This window comes from Neolamprologus brichardi, chromosome 10 (assembly GCF_056152115.1).
Source record: "Neolamprologus brichardi isolate AB-2024 chromosome 10, ASM5615211v1, whole genome shotgun sequence".
Taxonomy (NCBI): Eukaryota; Metazoa; Chordata; class Actinopteri; order Cichliformes; family Cichlidae; genus Neolamprologus; species Neolamprologus brichardi.
Window position 1 is genome coordinate 16,033,163 of NC_142113.1, and position 18,685 is coordinate 16,051,847.

At 40.8% G+C, this 18,685-nt stretch overlaps 1 protein-coding gene across 4 annotated transcripts in view; it reads left to right on the top strand.

Moving 5' to 3' along the window:
- The window catches only part of LOC102785624 (neurexin-2-like), a 128,046-nt gene that overhangs the window by 40,350 nt on the left and 69,011 nt on the right, over positions 1–18,685 (top strand). For 3 of the 4 annotated variants that reach the window (XM_006799994.2, XM_006799997.2, XM_006799996.2), the window contains 5 exons: positions 2,478–2,639; positions 8,114–8,543; positions 9,218–9,601; positions 10,486–10,689; positions 14,177–14,203. In XM_006799994.2, the coding sequence (XP_006800057.1) occupies positions 2,478–2,639; positions 8,114–8,543; positions 9,218–9,601; positions 10,486–10,689; positions 14,177–14,203 (1,207 nt within the window). The remainder of the gene's footprint in view (positions 1–2,477; positions 2,640–8,113; positions 8,544–9,217; positions 9,602–10,485; positions 10,690–14,176; positions 14,204–18,685) is intronic. The other variant, XM_006799995.2, reaches the window with a different exon arrangement.

Genomic DNA, 18,685 nt, shown 5'->3' on the forward strand with positions numbered 1-18,685 from the left:
TACTTGAACTATAACCAGACTAAATATATTCCCTAAGATGAGTGGGACTCATGCGGTGCATATAAATGTTCGATTTCTTTTCTAAAGAAGAACTCATTTTGTATCTAACCATCTCATCATCGCCAATATATTCTAAACCTGTCACGTTAACCTGCATATAAACGTGCATCCTCCTCCACTTCCATTTCCTTAGCCTGGCTTCCAGAAGAGCGGCAATCCGATGCTTACAACGTCACTTATGCTTTCAGGCATGCATTTGATCCCTGTGTAAATTGCTTTCCCCTCAGATAAGTTAGCTCACTGACATGTAGATAGGAGGAACTGTAACTCCCACGAGAGTGCTGGTGGAAACATTTTATTAGATCCGGTGGTGCTTTTCACTCTAGAATTCCTGCAATTACTATCTCTCTCTCTCCATCTGCCTTTTGTGTCGTCTGTTTTGGGCAAACTCGTTGGTGCTCATTTTCTCTGCCTTTCAACCCTTGTTATCGATGCATCCACCTATTTAGTGGCATGCTCAGAACACAGAACTCACTAACATGCTTGCTGATTATCTGTTGTTGTACCTCATGAATACTCTTTTGAAAACCTCCTGAGCTACACTGACAGTCATAAATATATATTACCATTTAATAAGCACTACATAACACCGGCGATGTTGAAATGCTGGCAAAATTAATGATAAAAGGTCAGCTTCAAAGTGTGCCATCCAGGTCTGGAGCCTGTATATTCTCCCAGTGTGTTCTTCTAATTAATAATGACCTAAATCAGTAATTACCTTTGAACGCACCGATCCCTCACCTCAGATATTCAAATGCCAGTAAAGTAGGTGGGTGTCACCACCATCTTAGACATCGGCCATGCTTCTGTAGACATTTTGGAGTGAACAAGAAAGCAAGATCAATCACATCCCAGACATGAAACACATTTTTCTGAAATTTCTTCATGTGCAGTTTCATCAACCCTCAGTCAAGCCTTCTCATTGTCCAAGGTCCGAGGCAAAGATACTCAAGGCTTCAGTACCAGATAGACAGAAATCAATACCTGCCAGTAGCAGCAAATGGAAAGGCAGGACCTCGTTTTATTGACCTGACGCCTAAACATACCATGCTGTCTCTCATCCTCTTATGATATTCATAAAAATAGACACGGTTCTTTTTACATAGTTAACTCATTCTCGAGATGCAAGGGTCACAAGTCCCACATTTTAAATGATTTTTTAAGCGAAGCTAGAAATGATTCCACATTTTATAATGCTTATTTTCCCCTGCGGGTGTTTACTTGAGAATTTGGGAAATAGTTCCCTCTCTCTCATCTCTCTCATTTCCTGTTTTTTTTCCTTTTAGCTTTTTGTAATCCTTGGTTCTTAGTTTTCCTTCCATATTTTGTTTCCTTCCCACCAGTTTTCTGCACCACCTGTTCCCAGTTAGCTAATTACACCCTCTAGTAGTATATTACAGATCATCATTGAACTCATTTGTAGTAATGCATTATAGCCATTTGTTCATGTTGGGAATCCTTTGCCTTACTCTACTCTTGTTGATCCTTAATGTTTTATTCTGTTTTCCTAGGTTGTTTAAGTATTGTTTTTTGATTTTGCCCTGCTGACTGATCGCCTACAAGTATAACCTGAAGCTAATGGATAGAGATTTGTACTGGCTTTTGCTCTTTGCATCCTCTCCCTATGTGAAAACATTGCATGATCTGTGGTATTTTCCAAGCTAATGATCTGACTGAAGGATTTTATGCACAGTGTCCTTCCACTCAGGATTATTGTGTGTAGCATGAGACATCGGAACAATTAACTGAATCTGTGACCGTGCATGCTCAACACTTTATTTTGTTTGTTTATGCATTTTGTGATATTTATTATATGCAGTGCAATATACAAATAAATTGCTTTCTACTGTAGAATTTCCTGAAATGAAATGAAATAATGCTCCAAACAAAAGAAATGGTAATTGTTTTCACTTATTACCCCTAAGTGGGAGCTGTTACATTTGTGCAGAAATACTTGTTACTGTAGGCTTATTGTCATGGCAACAAGCATATCATTTTTACTTCTATATCCCTGTTCAGTCATTCGTTTTCTTCCCTGTTTACTGATGACATTGATAGGAGAAATCTCTCGCTTTGATGGTGCCAATATTCAAGTAAATGTAGCTTGCCATCCTGTTACCTTTAATCTCAAATTAACTGTAGCATCCCAAATTGCTTTGGAGCCAAAATATCAGCGGAGCCCACATTTATCATACGTTGACTTCGCTACGATCATGCTGGTTTATCAGAAATGGGGATCAGTTGAGATTAGTGAACCTTTCAAAGCTGTTCTTGTAATTGCCTTCAAGAGCCAATATTACGACATGCTTATTTCAAATCAAGAAATGAAGCATGAAATAATTAGGCCGGTTCTTTCCACTTGGTTTAAAAATCTTGGATTTTATTTTCCTAACGTGCTGGGATTTTTATCCCTGTAGGTGACGATTTTGGTGGACGGGATTCTCACCACCACTGGCTACACCCAGGAGGACAACACCATGCTGGGCTCTGATGATCTCTTCTACATAGGGGGCAGCCTAAACACAGCTGACCTGCCAGGCTCCCCGGTCAGCAACAACTTCATGGGCTGTCTGAAAGATGTGAGTACAGCTTGACCTTTTGGCAGCAAACTGGAAATACTATCCGACCCTCCTTAGGTAGCGCAACCCTTTAAGCAGAGCATGTTCTGCGTATCGAAAATTACCCCTCGCACTGATATTGATTCTCCTGTTGTAGGATGTTTGAAGGAGAAACTTTCAGCTGGTAGGTTGTGCTGTGCAGAGCATATGCATTTATAGATTCCTGTGGGAACCCCTTTCAGAATGTAGCACTGATATGCATAAGAAACAGATGCATCTCATGTTCATTCCTGAAACACAGTTTGGAGCTGGTTTTCATCCCCTCTTCTGCATTTTTTAAGTGCTTTAAGTCTGACCTGCACCTGTCACATTGATTATCTTCAGCAAGCGAGTAAAGATCATGTACTTGGTACTAGATGTTTAGGTAAAGCTGCAAATTATGGGTTAATGTCCAATTTCAGCCAGGTCTCACAAATTTTTAATGAACTGAGCTGTCTCATAAAAAGAGCAACTGATGTGCTGTGAGCCTTAAAATAAGAGAGATGCTTTCCCCTTACCCAAAGAGAGTTAGGAGGAGACGTGATTAAACAGGCAGCAGTCTAATATTTAAAAGTCACACAGACGTCAGGGAGGCCGATTTTCTTCAGGGTTAATACCCCAGCTCATACAGCTGAGTTTACTTCTGTCAGAGACACTGACGTCACACAATATAAGACCATTTATTCCGTAATTGCTTATAAACTCTTACTAGCCGCCTGTCCTGATCCCCATTAAATCCAGCTCCTCTGGATTCAGCAGGGAGAACAATGCACCAAGGACAGAGCAGACACATCACTTAGATATAGGTTACACATAATGCACAAGGCAAATAGAGTGGAAATAACGTGACTAAGCTAATAACAGCAGCGCCAGGTCGGAGCATAATGAGCAGCGGCTTCATTAAGTGTGAGTGCTTGGCAGTCAGAAGGACTGTCTTACTGTCTTGGTACAAGTAGATTAAGGACTGATTATTGTCGGGTATGCTCTTGTTCATCAGTGCTGGCCTGCTTAAACTAACACGAAGATTTCTTCGTACTTCGGTTTCACATTTTCTTTTTGGGATTCGGTTGAAAAAACTGCTTAAATTGCCAACTGCTAATGACAAAGCAGCCAGCTGGTGTAGTGGAGAAACGAAATCTTCAGATAATATTTTGATTAATTGGATTTTGTGAGGCAAAATATGGAAGTTCAAGTTTTAAAGTTCAATCAGATGTTGCATACAGAAAGAAGTTAGAGATATCTGTGATTTTTTACAGTTGTAATATGCTGCGATTACTGTGCACTGGTCTAGTTTAAATGTCGCAACAGGAACTGGACAGTGATCTGTGGTTCCCCCAAAAAGGATCATGCTTATCTTGATGTTGCCGTTATGAGGTTTGTGGTTTTTAAGCGAGTAGTATCAACTGCCTAGCTGGATTGTTGTGATTTAGCTACAGTTAATCGAGCCCACCCACTCACAAGATAAATTTAGATGACTTTAGTAATCTGTGGACTTTTTGTTGCCGGTCAGAATTTAAATTGACCACTTCTTTGTCTGTTTTTACCAAATACCTGCAAAATAATTCCTGTATGCTTTGGGTTTGTGTATGAAGTACTAATTTATTACATAGTAATATACATAATATTTATGTATGAATGAGTGTTTTGATCAAGGCAACCCTGTGCTAAACCTTGCATTTACATGTTCCCTGGATTAGTCCTATTTCCTGAGTCAGTTTGTTCTTCTGACCTCAGTGCGTTCAAGTCTTGTGGAAACAACATGGATGTTACAAGACAATGTGTGTTACTGCCTGTTGAAACAACATGTTGATAACGTTTCCTATGTATATTCTCTTTACTTGACTTCTTATGAAAGTTACTGCTAATAAATTTAAGCAAATGAATATACAGTGTATAAATAGGCAAGTTTGTTAGCCCAGATATTTTGCTTTCACCAGGTTTTTGTGTATGAGATCAGTAACTTGGTCATAAATATTCCTTAGTGTTCAAAGTCTCCCTTTAAGGGTCGCTACTGCGGATCATCTGCCTCCATCTCACCTTATCCCTAACATCCTCCTCTGTCACAACAACCTCCTTCACTACATCCAGGAATATTCTCTCAGTCTTCCTCTTTTCCTCCTGATTGGCAGCTCCATATTCCACATCCTTTGTATTCCACATCCAGTATATCCACCATCCCTCCTCTGCATATGTCCAAACCTGAGCTCAGTCTAAGCCATATTATAGACACACTAGAAGGCTCTATTTTGATTTAATTATTCTTAATGTTGAGATTAAAGTCAAAATAGTACTTTAGGTTTTTCCAAAAATTTGGACTTTATTCCCAGAATTATTCATTTTACTATAATGACCTTGTAGCATGTATGCATTCCATGTCTGTACCTCGTCTCTATCTCCTCCTTGACAGGTGGGCCGATCTACACGTGCATCGTCGCACGTACAGAGATTATTAACATCTAATGTTTTTTCAAACAAAATGTATTTTAAATCACAATTGATTTGATTTTCCTGTTATTACGTACATTTAGTAATCCTCCTGCGAATGCGATGTTAGTGCTCTATTTGTGTAAAATGTGTCATGTTTCTCATATACACAGACGGCACCCTAGATTCAAATTAGAATAGTATGTCAGTTATATTTATTATTGTTTATTTTGTCTTCTCACAATGAACAATAATAAGAAACAACAGATCCCACTAAAATTTCCTTAATGCGTTCCTAATGCTTTTAATAATAGCAATAAATGTCCATCCCAGTCACTTGAAATGGAAATCTGAGCATCTTCCACTCTCCTGTCTTGGCCCCCACCCGACCCCCTCACCTCCACCCCACCAGCGCTAGGTTTAAATTTTAATTTGTATGAGGGGCATTCATACAAATTTTTCTGAATATTCTAGCTCGACATTTAAGCACAATTACTGTCTAAGTACAGTCTCAGAGAGCTGCCAGCAGTTTTTATTTTTAAATCAAGGCTGTTATTCATTTTTAGTCATAACGTCAACACAATTTTCATATATATATATATATACATTTTCCTATAAATTCAACACTAAAACAGACAGATTTATTAATAAAGCCATTTGTAAACAAACAATAACAAACATATAATCATTTTTTAATAAACCTCATAACATAAATATTTAAACCCAGTAAAAGTATTTCCACTGACTGATTTTAAGTGCACCATCTACATCATTACTATGCAGTTTGCATCTACTAAAACGAAAAAGGAGATGTTATTTATGGACAGGTTATTGTCCCAGCACCGCTGCCAATGCTGCAACCTCCGCTCTGTGGGCGGTGTGACTGGTGATGGTGTTTAGACCTACTACTTCTGTGTGTAGTCACACAGTCACACTGTAGGCATGCGGGAAGAGTGTGATGCGATAAAGAGTCATGAGGAAGGGTTGACAAACCCTGATAATGAGTGTGAACGGTGACACAGGCAGAGCTGGTCATAACTGGATCGGCCTGCCAGGAAATCTGAGATGTGTCAGTCCATAAGCGAGCGCTTGAGTTTGGCGATGAAGTAAAAAAAATCAAAGCTCTGTGGTGAGTAGAAGGTATTCACAAATACATGCAGCACATATTGAATTCCTCTTGGTCCGCGTGGGGGGAAAAAGTGAACAGTGAGGAAAATACTCCTTTTTTTCTGTCTTATTTAACTGAATGTAGACAGCGTAGGCAATGACTAATCTCCCTAGATGTTTCAGGATAGTAGATATGAGAGCTGCCGAGGAGAGGCCATCAGGTTCATCAGTGCAGGAGAGACATTCAGACGAATGTCACAACCAGCAGGCAGAGATGAATTTGTTTTTCAAAGTTGCCGCTATGTCGTTTTATTATGCTGCCGTGCGTGTACCTCCCAGATATCGCATGCCTAACCATTAGCTACGTGTACTTTAATGCTTCACAGATTGCACCCAATTTGGTTATGGAGAATGTCTTCACACAGCTGTTGGGAGAAGAGAAGGTCCTCATTCTCACGCAGTTTGTTATGCTGTACTTTTTGAACATAAATGACACAGGGACTTTGCCGGTTGGCACTAAAGGGCTTTATTTCTTGTGTTTCGGGATACTCTGTAATCCATGTCACAAACAACAAGCATCTGAATTGGTGAAATAGGATTCCGCTTCTTGCTTTGTCCTTTGGCTTATATAATAGCCCTGCAGAGGTCACAGTGTCTTTTTGTAGCCATCTGTGCGTTTTCGCTGGTGTTGTTGGTTGTTTACTGAAAACACGCTGTTCCCTCTTTGTGTAAGTGACTGCCTTGATTGACTGTCTTCCCATTTTAAAATTGCTTGTTACACTCATTTCTCGATGGTCAGTTTCGCCATCTGATTTCACTGCTTAATTAGTCACACTGAGGCAGTGTGAAGTGTGATATTGGCTCAAATTGCCTCTCAGCTCTGCTGTTAGTCCTCTGTACTGTGTGGTGTGTCACCTCAGGCAGTGACTGGTTGCAGAGTGATGTGGCAGATAACAGTGGGCTCGGGGTGACTTACAACTGATACAAAATGAGACAAGGACCGTGGTTCCCTACTGTGCATATTGATGAAGCCAGAATGAAAGCAGAAAATACAACAACAAGACAAAGAAGGCTGCGCAGGCATTCTCTCCCAGTATGCTTTATGTTGAAAACAGGGGCATTGTCTATCTGGAGTCTCGTATATGCAAGTAAATATATGTACAAAAGGTTGTTTTTGTATTTCACTAAAATATTAAATCACCAGCAAAATATTCCTCAAAGGCAAATGAGTTTCTCATGTACATTTATTCATGCCGGAGTGCAAAATCGGATTTATTTATTTTTTTAACGACTGTTCTGCAGATCACGAGTGCATGTTTACTAAATTTACCCATTTTAAATAATAAATTTCGCGCTGAGCTTGTAAAGGGTCAAGGCCGCCTCTCTCCCACTCACCATCTCTGCCTTGACTTGATCTCTTTCAGTTTACCTCGGTATAAATACACCAAATTGTTTGCCATCGTGTGGGTGCAGTGTTCATCCTCCCGTTCCTCCGCTCTGAATTTAAGATGATTATGTCAGACACATTGTGCATTCCTAAATGAGCCACTTAAATGTCTAAAATATAAGCATTTGCATCTAAATCTAAATGCATTTTCTTTTTTTTCTTTTTTTTTTTTTGCAATTTCACAAGCTGTTTAACACCTGCTGCCTTCTTGTTGTCTCGTGATAATCTCCTCATAATTTGTTGGTAATTAAAATATTTTTATGATCTACCTGAAATCCTGCGGAATAAATGCACTCAAATGTAAAATCACTTAAGTGCTTTCTGTCTCAGCTCCGGGTTCAGGAATGATTCACCGTGTTGTCGGCTGCTGTCTCCTATTGATTGTCGTGTTTATTGATGACTAATATTCAACCTTTGCACTAAATTCATTCCGCTTTTCCAGCTGTCATCTCACCACGACATCTCTCTCATTTATTAGGTGGTCTACAAGAATAATGAGTTTAGACTCGAGCTGTCACGGCTGGCTGAACAGCGAGACCCCAAGATCAGTATCCATGGTGACCTGATATTCAGCTGCGAGGATGTGGAAGCCCTGGAGCCGGTCACCTTCGACACGCCGTCTGCCTACTTGACATTGCCCAGGTGGAACACAAAGAAAACTGGGTCCATATCTTTCGACTTCCGCACCACAGAGCCCAGTGGCCTTATGCTGTTCAGCCATGGCAGCCTGCAGGGCACGCAGGCCGATAGGAAGCCCCGGGCCGACTTCTTTGCCATCGAGCTGCTCGACGGATTTCTCTTCCTCGTCATGGATATGGGCTCTGGCAGCATCAAGATGAAAGCCAGTGGCAAGAGGCTCAATGATGGCGAGTGGTGCCATGTGGACTTCCAGAGAAAAGGGCGCAATGGTAAGTCAGTGTTGTGTTTTTGTGAAAGCGGGGTACACCTTCTGTCTGCTTCTGCTGCTGTGTTTCTCTAGTTTTAGCTGTGGAGCAGACTATAAAGGGTTCCAAGCTGTGAAATCGCCATATGTGAGCGTGGATACAGTCACTCTGGCACGCTCCTGTTTTTTATTCACTGCGGTGAAACATGCATGCATATTAGCTTTTAATTACAATTATATTTTTAGTCGCTATAATCTACATGTGACATTTTTAAATTTGTGTTAACCTATTTAACAAGTGGCCAATTACACAGTCGCCCAACTCAAATTAGGAATTGCCTGACTTATTAGTGCGGTACGTATGTGGAAGATGAGATTGCACTTCTTCTATTTTGGCCTCACGTTTCTATAAATAAAATCCATTTCTTCTCAAGGGTCCCAAATTCACAGGTCGTCACTTTTACAGATCAAGTTTTAGTTTTTGCCCAAAAGCAAAATAATCTCCCAAGGACACATAGTGCATTTTTATTATATTCACTTTTTTTTAAGACAAGCAGCCTGGTGCCCACTTCCTCAATCTTGCAGTTTGTTCTTGCCTTTCATTCAGCACAACCCACGCACACACCTGTCTTCCTTTTCTGCAACAAAAAAAAAACTGTGTAAGTGCAAGTTGACTCACACTTAATGCCTGGCCCACAGGTTTTATTTCAGTGAACAGCCAGAGCATCCCCTTTTCTGCTAATGAAGGCAGTGAGATCCTTGACCTGGATGGGGATATGTATCTTGGAGGTTTGCCAGAGGATCGTCAAAACCTCATGCTGCCCCCTGAGGTATGGACGGCGTCCCTCGGCCTCGGCTACGTGGGCTGTGTGAGGGACCTGTTCATTGATGGACAGAGCCGTAACCTCCGGAGGCTGGCAGAAATTCAAAGCGCCACAGGTGTCAGCAGCTTCTGCACCAGGGAGACTCACGTCAGGTGTTCTAGAGACACATGTGCCAATGGTGGACACTGCAGAGAGGGCTGGAATCGCCATATTTGTGATTGCAACAGTACTGGGTACCTAGGCCCCAGCTGCGAGAAGGGTAAGAGTATCTAAGAAGGATGGCAGTAGATGGGGAAGATAAATGTGTGGGGTTTTTTTTTTCTTTTTAAAGGTGCTGCAAAGCTTTTAGCACACTTGGCTAGTATTTTATTTATTAAGTTAGGTGTGTAGTGGCTTAAAAGTCTCTGTAAATATAGAAACAATGTAGATATAGACAAATTTCATTATCGAAAGGACTTAGTGCTCAGGCTTCCTAAACAATAAGAATTTCATTTGCAGTTGCATTATGATCATACTGCCTAATGCCATCTCTATTCAAATGAGAGGCAGAATAACTCTCCAAATATACAAACCAACCTGGTGACAGTGACAGTATCATGGAAAATGATGCTGTTTTTAATGTGAGCCATTCAACAGCAAATTGCGGTATTTACCTACAGTAGAGCGATTCATTAGTGGATTGTCAGTATCACGAGGTTACCAGTGCTATGAGTATTTCATCAGAAATGCAGTGGTTCTTCAGCAGAGTGATTCGGCCTGAATCACTCTGCATTCACCGTGCAGATAACTTCCTCACAGAGAGGCCAAATTACGCAGCTCCATTGGCAGCTAATAGTATGAGGAATGAAAATCCCCCTTCTATTGCGCTGTGTTGGGAATAAATCCTTCAGAAATTTGATTGCGCCTGCAATCTCGCCACTCTCTCTGTTTGCTCCAGGCTTTTTCTGCCATCTGGTGCGGCAGATGAAAACTGCAATCTAAAAGGATATCATGTCGCACCCAAAATAATCTCAGACCAAATTTAGGTTTCGTTCCATAAATGCCTCTTCGTGTTTTTAATTTCACGCTGTGATTCCCTCTGGATGTCTGCTAACACTTTTTTTCCCTCCCGTCTTTGGTCAAATCCAAATCCTAAATCTGCAGAGGCCACCATGGTGAGCTATGACGGCAGCATGTATCTAAAAGTGGTACTGCCGAGGACGCTGCACACAGAGGCCGAGGACGTGTCTCTGCGCTTTATGTCCCAGAGGGCCTATGGACTGCTGATGGCCACCACCTCCCAGCAGTCTGCAGACACCTTGCGCTTGGAGCTGGATGGAGGCAGAGTGAAACTCACTGTGAACCTGGGTAATGCTGCTGCGGCAAATATGAGCACATACTGTAATCCGTCTTGAACTTTTAGGCCGCGTTACTTAGACAGATACCTCTGTGTATTTGTTTTGTCTGAGGCTCTCTCATCCCCATCTGCATACACAGTATATACAGTGGCCTAAAAAAAAAGAAGAGTAAAGCACACCCCCCTGGTTGTTTTGCATGCTCCTATAATTTATTTCAGAGGCCTGCAGTGGTTCTGTCAAATTTAGAAAGAGCAGCTGGGTCTAAGTGAAAATGATTTAATTAAATAACGAATTATCAGTTTGAATTAAAAAGTAGCATAATGTGATGTCATTAGGGGATATCCTTGTCAGCGTTCTTTTTTGCCAGCTCTGCTTTGATTTCCTTAAACCAGGAATTTTTAAAGAAACATTCCAAATAACGTCAAAAAAGATGCATATTATAACCTGCTGAATGTTTGTTTGTCTTCAGATACAGACAAGACTATATAGAGAGAAAAATGGTATGATATGCAAGTGCCATTGTGTTCACACACAATACGAGCTAAAGCGTCAATATAACGAGACGTCACAGTTATGTCTAAACTTTGCTTTGAAGCAGACGTTACATTAAAATATGTTTCAAGGTTATGTCTTTATTGAATACCTTATACTGCAGAGGCAGAAAGGAAAGAAAGGGAGAAAATGTATATTTTTGTGCTCTAAAGACAATGCTTTCTCTATTGTTTACACATAAAATGCAGAACAAAATACAAAAAGCTGTGGAAAAACAAGGGATTAGTGACTTTTTAGGCTACTGTATATGTGTATGTATATTCTGCTTTATCTTTCTCTCTCTCTCTTTCTCTGCCTCTCTCTCTCTCTTTCACTCTCTCACTCTTTCAGTTCATCCCTTGGTCAGGTCCCACCTGACCGTCTCGGCTCTTTCAGCCCTTCAATGGCTTGTCTGCAGTTCAAGGAGAAGGCAGTCAGAGACCTGATCCGTCATTACGCTGAAATATTACCGCTTAAACTGCTCACATTGTAGATGTGTCCATTGTAGTTCCTTCCCCTCACATTTACTGGCCTTTCCAGTTTAGAGCCGCTTCACTGAACAGAGAGTACCAGTGATGGCCGTACAGACACGCGCACTCACGCGCACGCACACATACAGACACACATCCGCAGCAGAAAGTCACTCTGGTCTCTGGCTGTCTGTATCCACTGCTCTGTGATGGTTGACAGCCTGAGAGCACTCTGCAGCCACATAACTTACACCGACATATTGAACCACAGTTGGTTAAATTGGTTTCATTATTCAGAACATGCAAATGATGTGTGGGTGAGCCCATTTTGAGGCCAAAAATGTGAACATTTCAGCTGGATTGAGAAGACAGTCGCTCTTGTAGATATGAGAAAATGTTGGCAAAGCATTACATTTGTGCTGTTGTCACTTTTTTCACGGTGTAACTATCATTGAGGCTGCAGGTTGTGCAAATCGCCACTTTTCCTCTGTGTGTAACTCGGAAAATATATTACCGTCAGGCCTGCAGGACAAACAGCAATTTGAGCTGAAGATGGATCGAGAGTTGGGCTTTTTCAGTAGAGGTGCATTAGCCTACCAGAATTAATAAACGACAATAATGTGTGCATAAAAAAACACAGTCATGAAGAATATACTTATAATGTATTACATCTACGGACTACTAGTTGATTAACCTCTCATATATTAGATTGCACAGACTCTTCTTCTTTAAGCTGCTCCCTTTAGGGGTCCCCACTGCCTCCGTCTCACCCCATCCTCTGTCACACAACCTTTGTTGTCTTCCTCTTTTGGAAGCTCCATATTGCTGCCAGCTCCATATTCAACAACCTTTGTCCAATCCACTGTCCCTCCTCTGCACACGCCCAAACCATCTCAACCTAGCCTCTCTAACTTTTGCCTCTCGACTTGAACTGTCTCCCTCATATACTCATTTCTAATACTGTCCATCCTGGTCGCTCCCGATGAAAATAGCATCTTCAGCTCAGCCACCTCCAGCTCGACCTCCTGTCTTTTATTGTCAGTGCCACCGTCTCCAAACCACACACCATAGCAGGTCTCACTATCGTCTTGCAAACCTTCCCTTTCACTCATGCTGCTATTCTGTCACAAATCACGCCTGATACTGGTCTCCATCCACTCTCTTTTCTTGACCTCCCTTGTTTAGTGTTTCTATGAATAGTTGGCCTCAGACATAAAAACTCATACACCTTGATATCTTTACTCCTTGCTTCTTCACTATTACCCCTCTCTCACTCACTCACATTTATTCTTTCTTCATTTATTCTATTCTACTGACTTTCATTACTCTTCTCTCCAGAGCATACCTCCACCTCCCCAGGCTCTCCTCCACCTGCACCCTACTCTCACTACAGATCACAGTGTTATCTGTGAACATCAAAGTCTACGGAGACACCTCTCTGACCTCTTCTGTCAAGCTGTCCATTACCATTACAATCAACAAGGGCCTCAGAGGTGATCCCTGATATAATCCTACCCCCACCTTAAAAACCCATCTGTCACATCAGTTGCACACCTCACCACTGTCCTCATACATGTCCTGCACCACCCTCTGATATTTCTCTGCCGCTCCTGTTTTCCCCATGCAGTACCACACCTCCACTCTTGGCACCCTAACATATACTTTCTACCATATCATATCATATGCTAGATCCTGAGAGACCTTCTTCTGACCTTCTCTATGCTTCTTCATCAACACTCTCAAAGCAAAGATTGCCTCTGAAGTACTCTTTCTTGGCATGAAGCTTGATCATCACTTCTCCTCTTAACCTAGCTTCAACAACTATTTCCTGATCATATATCTCAATGGCATACAGGTTACTTGTCGCTGTGACTGTTTATTGTTCAGTAGCCACCTCTGCAGTAAAGTCACCGTGTCTATTCTCAGAGAAATTTTACAAGGTTTTCATGTTTCTCATGTTAAAATCAGCATAATTATCTCCTCGTGAGACACTCAAATCTAATACGAGTTTCATTTTCCAATTTTGTTATCTGACAATTTTCCTCACAGCAGTGTGAGTTTGCCGAATTACCCCAAAGCAGATGTAGGTGGAGCGATCAGTCGTGTTATCTGAAACAGATAAATCCTGCCGATTCTAAACGTAAGCAGTCATAGCAGAGCCGGTATGGATGCTAAAAATAACTTCACTGCACCTCTACTTTTATTGCCCATAAAACTCTCATTGATCTCAACTTTGACCAGATGTCTTGTATTTCCAGCGGTGCCAGACACATGCTGGGAATATTTTTTTTCCCCCTTTCACTCACGTTCCTTTTTTCTTCCTCAGAGAGGAAGGTGGCGGTTTAGACTCTTCAGGCTGTCCCCGGATGGTGGGCTCTGAAAAGCACTGAATTGTCTGCAGAATGTACCTTGAAGGATGTGAAATGATCTCCTCTTGTGCTGTTCTCTCTTTTTTTTTTTCTTTTAATCTCACCATCTCACTCTCTCTCTCACCAGATTGTATCAGGATAGGCTGTAATCTCAGTAAGTGTCTCCTATGATTCTGATTTTATTTACTGTACCATGATTTAGGAACATGCTCTGTGCCTCTGCTCCCACATGAAAGAGAATATAATTCATTTATTCTGCCACACAATTGTCTTTGTTTAATGTTGCTGTTATCTTCCTCACAAGCATCAGTATAAAGATAAGAACATGAGTGAGACTTCACTGTGGCACGCAGCTGTACAGTTGAATATAATTGGGATCCTGTTGTCATGAAATCTACCAATTCAAATTAGACACATTTTCAGTGTAATGATGCTGTAATCATATGTAGCTATTTTTGACATACAATAGTATGCTGTTGGGCTGCCAATAAGTCTGCCATTCATCTGCCTCTGACTAATTTGCTCACATAGCTGATAATTGGGTGCAGTTAAAATATAACCCGTAATTGTCTTTAGTGGGAAAATCAGTGTCTCAATTTCACTTTAAGGAAAAAACAACTGCTTTATTAGGAGTAATCAGACTGCAGTGACAGAGCTGAGATAAACTTAGAGGTTAGAATGAAATCAGATCAATAGCAGAGCTTTAGAAAATCAATGACTTGTTTTGGCTAAAATGTGTAAAAATAGATACAGATCGGTGCAGACAATTCGCAGCTCTGGACACCTTTTTATTAGAGTAACTGTCACGAAACATGTTCCATGTTTAAATATCTTTTCAATACCGCATCTCCTTTTACTCTGATTACCAATCCCTCATTAACAGATTAACAGATTGCTTTTTCATCAATAAACGTTTTGATTGCACATCGTTGACTATTGGCCATAAAGTACAGGACAATAAATGTTGAAAATGAACTGAAAACATAAGCTAAAAAAATGGCAATAAAGATGAGAATCTATCCAAAAAGAAAAAAAAAACATTTCCATGAAGCTACAGGGTTTTTAATAATTCAGCTGACCATAAGGAAAATGAATACTGAAAGTAAGATTTTCCCCTGGATTAACGGAATAGATTTGCTGGTTTTTCTCTGCTCATGTGAAGTGGAGTGGGAGTTCAGGTCGCACCGCAGTGATGCTGGAATTTATGATGCAGATTGTTGCTCTCGCCCGATAGTGAGAGACAGGCAATTTAAGTTTCGGTTCAGACTACAGCGGTGTGAGAAACAGATAAACGCTATTGCCGGTGGAGAGGTGAGCGGCTCTCTGATTTAGATCATCGTATACAGAGGAGGCTTATGAATGCTTATAAAAGTTATCACTATAATTGAGTGCGGACTGAAAGCTTGTTGCCACCCCTCATGTATGAATAATTCTTTGATACTTCAGAATAAAAACCTCTCGGTGTTCGTGTTAGAAAACGATTCGCAGAAAAGCCGCCCTATTGCCAATTATTATGCATTTGAAATCACGAGAGGTAGATACTCTGATAAAGACAACTCTTTGTGTACTCTCAAATATATTTGACAGTGAATCCCGGGTAAGTAAAGAATCGATAACCCGTGCAGGTTTTAACAGCTTTTACAATACAGTTGTACACAGATTTACTGCACATGTATGAAATTATTGAACTCCTCGTTATATTGAATCAATTATATTGTTTTTCTCTGTGCGAGGTGAGTAAAATGTGTGCATTTATGTGTGTGTGTTTTTATGTGTGTGGATGGTTGAATGGAAACTAGGTGCCTGTGTGCTATCTCAGTGACTCACCTGCATAAAAGCGGTTTATATCCACTTTAAATGATTTGTTGCACTCAGTGGAAAATATAGAGATGAAACCTTATGCAAAGAAAGCTTAGCAGAGAAAAATGCATTGAGCATTGCCTGCCTATCCATTATCTTCATCAGATATCTGCCCTGGAAATTCTCCTTCTCTACCAGCAGATGGCATTATAACATTGTGCATTGTCCACTTTGTTTGTGTCTTCTGTATTCATTAAACTGCTTGTATCCTGCATCAGTTGCCTCTAAAATAGCTTAACTGGGCACATGTGGCAATGAATGGCTTCCTAATGGTTATTCAATACTAGAAGATGTACACAGAGTTTTAAACTGCAGAACTACCTGCTTAAATTATTAAGACACTAATCACCAAAAACAGCGCTACCGTACAGTTTGGGTTATGTACTTTTTTAAATACATTTGTTTTCCCCGCTTTGATGGATTACCTTCTAACTTGACTGCAGGCAAATTATTTCTCAGGCAAGAGAAATTCCAATTTCTCAGACAAGGTGTCTTTCAAATGTAGCTTACTTCCAAAGGAATCTGGGAGGAAAGCCCATCTGCAACAGCTGCTTGGAAACTGTCCACAACTGGATACACAGTGGGAGGGTAATCGCTGTAAGAACAAATGTTGCTGCAGTGTTCTTGATTAATTATATGGAGTCTGGGAAAGCGTGGTGCGCGCACTTTTGAAATGAGGCATTTGTTCGACAAATTTGCTTTTTGTTAAGACGCAAATCCTGCAGCCATAGTCTCAGCTCACTCATGAGTCTGACCTGTATAACTCCACCGAGCCTTTGAAGTTTATTATTGAAAGCATCACTCAAATACAACTGGGGATCAGAATGGACAATATGGACCTTTCTTTCAAGCGTTTGAAAGGCAGTCCGATTTCAAAGGGTTTACAATCAGATGTCTGTGGTGAATGCACTTTTCTATTCCACCACTTTGATCCACTCTGCAGTGTTACAGATAACTCTTTCTATCATAAAATATACATTTAAATGCTGCTTCTTTATTTAAAAGTATTGAGAGACAGCATTCATTATTTATTGTTATATACATTACTTACCCTGCTGCAACTATTTAAACCATACGCTGCAGTGAACCGGTAAGCTTCTTTATGACTCCACACCCATGGATCATTCATTCATCGTTCATCTTTAAACTGTATCCATAATCAAGCTACATGAGCTAACATCCCACCTCACTGCTATAGCAACCACACTATTGGATTTCAATAAGGTGCCAGGACCACTGATGCCATTGCCCTTATTCTGTGGATGCTTTGTGTTTATAAAAGATGGGTTAAAAGTAGGAAGTTGTTTCAGACAGTATGAACTAAGATGCTGTACCAACACCCAGTATGAGAAGAATCAGGATTAATTTTGAACTGTGAGGTGTGCAAAACTACTTTACACTGAGTTGTAAATTAGCACAATAGGTCACTTTTAAACCTGCATTCTTTAAAGTGGCCAGCAGGGGGGGACTCCTCCGGTTGCTTAAAAATAAGTTGACAGAGGGACAGGGGGCGAGGCCTTTGCTCTCTGCCCTCTTTACATTTTTCAGATGGCCTCGATTGTTAGCGTCAGGTCTTGAGATTTCGTGTTGAACATAATGCTCAGTTCAGTAAGCAGTCCTCCTCATTACAGTCATAAAAGATGACAGAGCAGGGTAAGCTCCAGGGCAGGCCTCCCTTTTTGATCGATAACTCGCTACAGCATGGGCTTGCATGCTGTTATTTATTGTGTCACCCTCAGCTGATTAAAACCTCTGGAATAAAGTTGTATTGAATTGTATTGTAACTGGGTAGTTGTGTTGTCGAAATGCATCCCAGTGCAAACAACAGACAAAGAGAAATTGTTCCTGCTAGAAAAATAGTCATTACTGGTTGTACCTGTACTGTTTTACATACTTAATGAATGTGTGCATAGCGTGTGCATAACACGATGTTGTGCAAATGTGCACAACAGCAACAGATGTAGGGCAACTGCAACAACAAGAAGAGTGGCCTGAGTGTAATTTTAAAATGATGATATGATTGAAAGCATGTTCAGTATTGCACTTGTAGTATCACCACTTTGGGTCTTGATCTATCCAATTGTATTAATGATATAAACAGAATTTTATGTGTAAAATATTTAGAAATTCTTGTTTTGTGCTTGCAAGAAATTTGACTTTGTTGTTCTATTTTGATATTATTGTGTTTGGCTTCATATGCTGACATTAGATAGCAGGCGAGGTCCCCATGCAGAAACACAGATAAGCCGAATAGTCCGTACTGTCTTGCATTCCTCTGTTGCCTCTTTCATTACAGCAAATCTCGTCTGTACCTCTGCTATCATAATAGTCACTTACAAGATAAACATTTCTCGGGTTTTTTGTGTTGGACGTGAATCCAGCAAGTTGTGTGTTTTTCATTATCTAAGCGAAGCCATCAAATATACAGGGAGCGGGATTTGATGAGATTGATCTTTCTGGTGTGCGTAGTCAATATTCAGCAGGGTGACGGTGAAATGATGCAGTGTGCTGTGAAGATACTTGATATGCAGCTCTGGACAAAGTCTCCAGTCACCATTTTATTTCCCTGAGGATGAAACAGTGAAGTGTTCGGAAACCAGTTGATGTTTTCCATTTATTGCCCTCTGTACGTCCCCTGTAATTCTCCTGCACCCTGAGCTCAATTAGACAGACAAACCCCTAAAGGCGCAGTCAGCTTAGGCATGGCCAATTAGTTTCCCAAGCGATGTCAGAACTCCTTTGAACTGCCGTGTCGGCCTGTTGCATAGGCACTGAT